General features: G+C 28.4%; 1 protein-coding gene across 3 annotated transcripts; it reads left to right on the top strand.

Moving 5' to 3' along the window:
• The first annotated feature begins 468 nt into the window (after window positions 1–468).
• LOC108328193 (glycerol-3-phosphate dehydrogenase [NAD(+)]) lies at window positions 469–8,486 on the top strand. Of its 3 annotated transcripts, none has more exons than XM_052872141.1 (12): window positions 469–595; window positions 5,774–5,850; window positions 5,942–6,014; window positions 6,146–6,363; window positions 6,450–6,557; window positions 6,801–6,864; window positions 6,955–6,992; window positions 7,077–7,197; window positions 7,272–7,326; window positions 7,411–7,459; window positions 7,865–8,010; window positions 8,105–8,486. In XM_052872141.1, exons 1-12 carry the CDS (start codon window positions 502–504, stop codon window positions 8,130–8,132), a joined length of 1,071 nt encoding a protein of 356 aa, XP_052728101.1. In that variant the 5' UTR covers window positions 469–501; the 3' UTR covers window positions 8,133–8,486. The 3 variants fall into 3 exon arrangements, with proteins under 3 accessions (XP_052728101.1, XP_017417504.2, XP_017417503.1); XM_017562015.2 differs by having other exon boundaries at window positions 8,086–8,486; XM_017562014.2 differs by lacking the exon at window positions 469–595 and having other exon boundaries at window positions 5,692–5,850.
• Window positions 8,487–8,915: the final 429 nt, after the last annotated feature.

Here is an 8,915-nt window from a genome sequence, read left to right as displayed (position 1 = left end):
CTATGTGTCATTCTGTGATTGGTCCATGTTAATTTTTATGATTATTATTATTGATTGTGGAGTAATTTTGGACCAATCACAAAATGACAGGTAAATGATATTAAAATGTTGTCAAAAAAATGTTGTCAAAAGTATCATTATCCTAATCATAAACATCAATATAAACCAATCACAAAATGACACATAAATAATGTTAAAATGTTGTAAAAAAATATTGTTAAAGTATCGTTAACCACTACATTTACAACTCTTATCAGAAACCTATATATATAATGATATTCACGCTGAACCAATAAAAGGTACGCGATAACCGCAATTAACTGCTAGAAAGTTTGTGACAAAACGTGTATGGCAATAATTTCATTTCCCTTCCTTTATATAATGTTTTGTGCAATTGGATGTTCTTTAAACTGCGTTTTGTTGTATTGTTGGCCACAGTTTTGGATTTCCTCTGCTTCTCTCTTGTTTTCCCTACCCCTTGCGCTTAAACCAAACATAGCTATGTATAAAGTCACTGTTATTGGTAGCGGCAATTGGGGCAGTGTTGCGGCAAAGCTTATCGCCTGCAACACCGTGAGACTTGATTCTTTCCATGGTAATTTTCTTTTATATAACTATCTCTTCTTTTTTCTATCTCTTCTTTTTTCTTTAAATGTACCATTTTCTAAAACTTTACTTTTCTTAATCCATACAAATAAGAAAGTTAGTTACTGTTTGATATTTTTTTATAGCTGTTTTATAATGAAATTCGGAATTTAACTTTGTAAAAGAGATCCCTCTTTAATATAAATAATTTAATTACATGATTAAAAAGACAATGTTACCCGTTATTAATAAAAAATTGACACATCTCAATAATTTAATTACATATAAATTGTTAAAGAATATAATTTATACATCTCAATAAAAATATACTTTTAATTTCTTCACTAATATCTTTATGAAGAATACTTCTCAATATTAAATGTTTTTTAAAAATCATATGAAAAACATGACAAACATATTTGTATTTATTTGTATGTATATATTTATAATCCATAATTATATGAAACGATTATATATTTTTAGTATACCCTCTAAATTTAAATTAAGTAAAAATACTTTATTTAGTTTCTTACACTACACAAATATTCAATTTTACCATATATTTAATTTGATGTTACGGGTGAATTTAATTCCATTTAAATACATTTTTTACGATTACAAAAAATCGCCAAAATAAAACAGGTTGATAATTAATTATCGACAGTTCTTTCAAAAAATCGCTGCTATTTTACAACCCAACTACTTTATCTCAGTACCAAAAACATAGTAATTTATAGAGATTAAAAACAACTATAGATGATATTTCTTATAATAAAATAACTGAAATTTTTACTTGGCAAAAATAATTTGTGACAGTATTTTATTAAAATGTTGGTATTTTATCTGTATAAGTCAAATAAGCTCTATATCATCATTTTGTTAGATTATAAAAATCATTCAAAGAACGGTACAATTAGCAGAGTATGTTTATAAAGATATACTTTTTAATAAAAAAATCACTCAAGATCATAATTCTGCAATAATCTTCATGTACATAAAGTATTAATTAATAATTGAAGATAAGATAAGAAAAATAAATTATCTGAATTACAGATACACAAAAACATCTAACTAAATTTATTCATCAAAGCATTATTACACTGCATTAAGAAACAAAATAAATTAAATTGCGGATGGATTTGGAAATAATAGCTTCAGTGATGCACACCAATGTTTCTCTGTGCAAACTTAACTTGAAGGTTGGATTAAGAATTAGGTTTTTCACTAAAAAAACTGTATTGATTACGGTTTTGGAAATAAAATAATAAAAATAGTTAAATATGTAAAATTGAAATATTAATTTTTGTCTCAAACTTTATATTTATGTATCTAAATTTTAAAAATTAACGAATATAATATTTTAACTTAACTATACTAAATTTTTTAATTTGTTAAACACATTTTATAATTATGATTAAGTTATTTAGACTATTTTTTTTACATTTTAGTTTAAATCTCACTTAAATTATGATTTAGCAAACTTAAAAAAATTAAAATTAATGTCATTAGGTTAATATAATTGTATTAATTCACTTTTAAATTTTCAAATCAAAACCTATTAAAATTAGAAAGAAAGACGAATTACAATGCATGAACTAAAATCATACTTGTTCTGAACTTGAGAGGATTTGAAACATAGAAGTAATGAGATAACTATATCTGTAAGAAGCACTATGGTTCAATCAAAATTTAATGGAGCAAGAGCTCCTATTAAAGTGATCCGAATCGATAAGGGAAAAAAAGAAAGGAGAAAGCAAAATATAGCAGAAAAATACGCATATAGCTTCAAATTTTAAGATATGATAAAAGGTTTAAATGTACAAGTAAATTATTTTGATAATTAGATCGATCAAATTATTAAAAAAAGTTTGAAAATGTTAATATATTATGAAAAATATAAAAAATTGTAACGTGTCATTAAATAATATTATTTTTAACGGTTTATTTTGACTATAAAAAAATAAACTACACTAATAAAAATATAATAACTTTTAGTGTCCTCTTATCATGTTCATAACTAATTATCTCTTATTATTTTATTTATTCATTTTTATTACTTTTACGTTTTTAAGTCTATATCCTATTTGTTCTCTCTCTAATTAGTCAGTTTAAATTCTTTGATTTTAAAATTTAAACAAAAAACATAAAAATAAACAAGTTATATAAATAAACATATATTGAATTTATATCTAATCAGAAAATTAATATGTAAAATAAATAAATAAAACACAACAATTAAATCCTAACTCAACAAAAGGAAATAGTATTGACAAACATGCAAACACATCCATTACACTATGTTTTTGCAAGAGCATAACAATGTATAACAATTCCTTAATTAGCATTGGTATATTAAGTTTGGTTTAATTATTTTTTTGTTCAAAAATACTGTGTTTCAGTTTTTTTTGTCTTAATTTGTTTAGATACTTTTAGAACTCATTTAATTTGGGCATTTTATTAGTACTAGAGAAATGGTGTTAAAGTGATAGATAAGGTTGACAATAGGTCGGATTGAACACAAATAATGCTTACTTGTAACTCAACCCGCATGCAAAAATCGTATGAGAGCTTCTTCCTATACCACCACACTCTTCTTCCTACACCACCACATTTCACATTTACTCTTCATTCGAGAGTTAAAGATGGTTGGTAAAAAAATCCACTTTGCACCAATGTCCAACCACCCATTAAGAGGGGTCCCCACTATAAAATGTAACGCATCCCCACTATAAAATATAACGCATCCCCACAATAAAATGTAACGCATCCCCACAATGGAGATCACATTTCCTCTTCACTATGCTATTTCTTTGCTTCTCCACGTTGTGCTATTGCATTCGTGCTTGTTGTTGGAGGTCGTGGTTCTTTGTTGTCTCTTTGGGCAGCAACTTCTTAAAAATAGTGTAAGAAGGTGGTCTGGTAATGGTGGTGGTTGAAGAAGAGGAAAAATAAATAAAGCTTAAAAAGTTAAATCAATTACATACATATAAATATTAAATCAATTACATACATATAAATCTATAAATAAAGCTTAAAAAATTAAACTAATAAAGCAAAAAGAAAAACGAAAGGCCAAAACAAAAATGAAAGATCCGTTTGGCCTTCATCGAATGTTAACATTCGTCAACGGCCAAACGGATCTTCCATTTCCGTTCTGGTCTTCGCGGTTTCACTAATAACAACATAGATCATACCAGAACAACAAACAAAATGGACACAAATCCTTTTGACACAGCACAGATCATACAAAATTACAGTACCATACAAAATGGAGAGAAAACATTAACTAGAAAATGAAAAGGAATAGGAAACCAACTTGAAGAGAGGAAACCAAGCACGAATCACACTCCTTTTCGAAAACCTCAAACACAGTGAAAGCAAGGTAATGGAGGGGAAGGCAAAATAATGGAGGGAGGAAACGAATGTCAAGGAGAGGAAGATGAAGAGAGTAGGAAGAAGAGAGAAAGAAATCTCTGGGATGTGGGGATATGGGGTGTGAGGTAAGCGCAATAGTGAAAGGGAGAGAAGATTAGGGTTTTATATTAAATAGGATAAAGTAAAAGAAAGATTTATTGAAGGTTAATTTTGGAATAAAAAATAATTGAGATAAGGGTGTGGTGGTGTATGGAGAAGAGTGTGATAGTGTAGGGAGAATTCCTTAAATTGTATCCATTTTACACATATACCTGCATAAAAAAAATTACAAATTTTTTACAACCCGCGGATACTTAAAGATATCTGTTTTCAACTCACAAATATTTTAAAAAAATACACTTGTATCTACTTTATAAGTGAATACTCGTATACACGAATTTATTTCTATCTCTGTTTATTGTCATGTGGGAATTTTTGTTTTTTAATTATTTTTATTTTTTTATATATTCTTGTAAAAAAGTTTCATGTGTCACTTCAAATTTGTGTTACCGGATATGACATAGTCTCATTTTAATCTTTAATTTTCTTTTCTGATTCAATGATTCAATTACGATGAGACTGAAACAATGTTATCTTGAGACAAAATTTTTATATTTATAGATCTTATGTTATTATTTTTATTAAAATTGATATTTTTATTAAATATTTTTTAAAATAATTTTAAATTACTTTAAATTTAAATTGAAGTTAACATTAATTAAAATTTGAATGTGATTACTGAATTTAATTTGAAATATAACATAAATTGAGCAACAAAACAAATATATAAGAAAATTAAAATTAATAAATTGAAAAAGTATAATTTCTTGAAATTATTGAATCTAAATACTTTATATATATATATATATATATATATATATATATATATATATATATATATATATATATATATATATATATATAATTTTATTATTTTATAAATTGTTATTCAAAAATTATTTCTTAGTATAAATTTTAAATTTTTTTTAAAATATTTGTTTAAAAATATTTAATAAAAATATTAATTTTAATAAAATATAAACATAAAATTTATATAAAAATAAATTTTATTCGAGTTTAAAAGGGTGCATTTTACTTAAATTGGAATTAAATTGAATAAAAAATAAATTTGAGATCTAAATTGAACGTGACATTGTCATTTCAGGTTACTATATTGTCGCATTAACAACATTATGTAACACAATTTTGAAGTAAAATTCTATAACGAATTAAAGAATTAAAATTCTTTTAAAAAATTACAAAACGTAACAACGATAAAGGCTTAACGAAAAAAACTAATTAATCATTTTTAAAATGACAAGATCAAATTAAGAAGAAGAAAAAGAGACCACCACCACGACGCTTCTCCACAAAAACAAAGACTAAGACTTTGTTTACTTTGAAGACACTGATGGAATGAATTTGAAGATAAACTTTTTATTGTTTATTTGAATGAATTTGAAGAAAAATGAAAGTGTATTTGGAAGTAAATTTTTTTAATCAGTCACATCAATCAAATCTTATACTAATTCTCACAAATTTTATTTCTAAATTCACTCTCACTTACCTTCAAATTCACTTAAATAAACAACAAAAGGTTTATCTTCAAATCCATTGAATCACTCTCTCCCAAATCTATTCTAAGTGAAATAAAGTTTTTACCGGGTAGAATCGGACTCTATACATCTCCCCTCACCATAAACAATATCATTTCAATTCTATTTGTATGTTAGTTTTCGTATTTCGATAAATGAATTCTTGGGTTTTAAATCAGATGAAGTGAGAATGTGGGTATTCGAGGAAAAATTGCCAAGCGGGGAGAAGCTCACAGATGTTATCAACAAAACCAATGTAAGGCCAGTCAAGCGTTTCATTCCCATTTAGCATACATTGTTTGTTTTGTTTAGTCAATATTAAATAATTTACTGTTGTTTTTTGCCAGGAGAATGTTAAGTATCTCCCTGGGATTAAGCTTGGTAAAAATGTTGTTGCAGATCCAGACCTTGAAAATGCAGGTACCAAAAGAGCCAAGATTTTTATTAGAGAGAACCCAAAACTCCATAACTATGTACCTTTGTTCGATTTTGATTTCTAAATTGTGTTTTATGGATAACTTGTATTCTGCTCTGAATGGTTGATTATGCAGTTAAGGGTGCCAACATGCTGGTGTTTGTAACCCCACATCAATTCGTGGAAGGAATATGCAAGAGGCTTGCAGGGAAAATAAGGGCAGATGCAGAGGGAATTTCTCTTATCAAAGGGATGGAGGTCAAGAAAGAAGGGCCAAGCTTGATCTCAAATCTCATTACCAAACAATTAGGAATTAATTGTTCAGTTTTAATGGGGGCCAACATAGCAAATGAGGTACCAAGATACAAGACTGTTTAATCTACATACTTGGGGAAACTTATAAATAACAACTGAGGCTGTGATGTTCACTGTTTGAACAGATAGCAATGGAGAAATTTAGTGAAGCAACAGTTGGATATAATCAAAACAAATCAGCAGCAGATAGATGGGTTCAGTTGTTTTGCACTCCTTATTTCAATGTGACAGCTGTGAGTATATACGTTGATATGCAAACAAAGTAGTGAAAAACTTGGACAATTAGTTTTGAATGGGAAAAAATCTGGCTAAATCCCTAGGAATCTTATGAAATCAGTAATAGCGAAAACTATCCTGATGGAAAAATCATTCAATTATAATGGTTATTCCTACTTGTTTACAAATCTTGAGTAATTTTAAACTTGTAAGTTATGAGACACACTTCAAGCATGTGGTTTTTGCATTATCATTACTAGGTCCAGGATGTTGAAGGCGTCGAACTCTGTGGAACTCTGAAAAATGCTGTGGCCATAGCTGCAGGTATGTAGTACAGTTCATTAGTGTTTGCAATTCATTCTCCCCCTTTGTAGTTAATGTTAATGATCAAGAAATTGGATGCAAATGGGACAGGTTTTGTTGATGGCTTGGAGATGGGGAATAACACAAAAGTAAGGATTTGATGGCTCAGAAAATTTCTTCCCCCTTCCCCCAGCTTCTTGTTGTAGGTTTTCTTATTTTATACATATATGTAGGCTGCAATAATGAGAATTGGCCTGAAAGAGATGATGACATTTTCAAAGATGTGTTTTCCATCTGTTAAGGATAGTACCTTTTTTGAGAGCTGTGGTGTAGCTGATCTTATCACAACATGCAGTAAGGCTTCACCTTATTTTTCAACGTTTATTTATCGCGGTTCGGTTTCATTAAAACTGTATTATTTATTGCAGTGGGAGGGAGAAATAGGAAAGTTGCCGATGCTTATGCCAGAAATGGAGGGAAGAGGTGTGTTTTTTCTTCCTAATCCACGATTCTTGGATGAGTAAAATATAGTTAATTTTGTCCTGTTTTTCATTCTTCTTTCTGCAGGTCTTTTGATGAGCTTGAAGCAGAGATGCTTCAAGGCCAGAAATTGCAGGTACATAGGTGAAACTTGACTTACGAAACTGCTAGATGTATCTACCAAAACAATTTTGATAAATTTGGAAAAGTATCAGGAAGTTTTTATGAACAAAATATATCTTAAATTAAACAATCAAAACCTGGTGTAAATTTCTATATCCCTCAAAGCTCTTTTTGCAAAAAAGTAAAACAACTTAGCATTATACACTAATAATTCATGCATGATGTTGGAAGTCCCACGTAAACTAGAGATAAAGCCAATTTATGATATATAAGTAGATGCAAATCTTACTTTACACGCTGGTTTTGTGGAGTTAAGTTAGATTTTAAATCCATTTTTTAACATGATATCAGAGTTATTAGAGTCTATCCATCGTCTGATATTAATGTGTTACTTATGAATGGATTTTTCTTCGTTAAGGGTGTCTTAACTGCAAAAGAGGTGCATGAGGTTCTAAGTAGTCGCGGATGGCTACACGTTTTTCCTCTCTTCTCAGCAGTGCATGCAATCAGCACAGGTCGTCTTCCACCATCAGCCATAGTTAAAATCAGTGAAGAAAACCTCAGGTATTCTATATATACTTCTCAGAGAAATGATATTTCATGTTAGGAAATAAGTACCTGTGTTAATTATACGTACAGTTACAAACTTAACCTGTAGGCATGTACAATTAGTAAGCTCGCTTTAGATGCATTTTTGTTGTAAACACCTCAACAATGAAGAGCACACTTACAAAGTTAGAAGGACAGCACACACGACAAGGTTCTTCGGGAAGGTTATTCAATTCATATAAAGTAGCACAACCATGCAACAGGCTGAAAAAATACACCAAAAAACATTTGAGTCTATCTATTCTGATTGCAGTTTCCAATTTTGAGGTTGTATTAAATTATTCAAGTGTATTAGTTCCCTAACATAGGGAGAAATTTCTTCCAAATTTTTCATATTGTAATGTCCCCCCATTAATATGTTGTATACAGATTCTTATTTTTGAATTCCGTATACACATTAATACGTTATATATATTATACATTCTCATTCATCAGGGTAATTTACACTAATTTCGTCTGTAATGGGACGTTATAGCCAAGTACAATTAACCTACCGTTTTTGTTGTCAACTACTGAAGGGAACATCGTTTTTTGTTTAGGTTCATAATTTTATAATTTTTAGTACATTAACTTATTTCATTTTTCAAATATTATATTTGGATGAAGTGATTTAAATTAATTAAATTTTTATTTATTTTGATAAAGTATTTTATTTATCACCTAACTAAAATATTATGAACATAGTAAACAATTATTGGAAATTAAAAATATAAATATTGATGACATTTTTTAGTCAATCTTAGTTGATGTTATTTTCAATCAAAGTGTCTTAAAAAAAATTCAATGATATTGGCAAAACTTTTTCTATAGTAATGGCAATTGAGATTATTTTCCATTGGTGTCGACCATAACGGAAATTG

Source organism: Vigna angularis, chromosome 2 (assembly GCF_016808095.1).
Source record: "Vigna angularis cultivar LongXiaoDou No.4 chromosome 2, ASM1680809v1, whole genome shotgun sequence".
NCBI classification, from domain to species: domain Eukaryota; kingdom Viridiplantae; phylum Streptophyta; class Magnoliopsida; order Fabales; family Fabaceae; genus Vigna; species Vigna angularis.
This window is presented reverse-complemented; position numbering and strand designations above follow the sequence as displayed.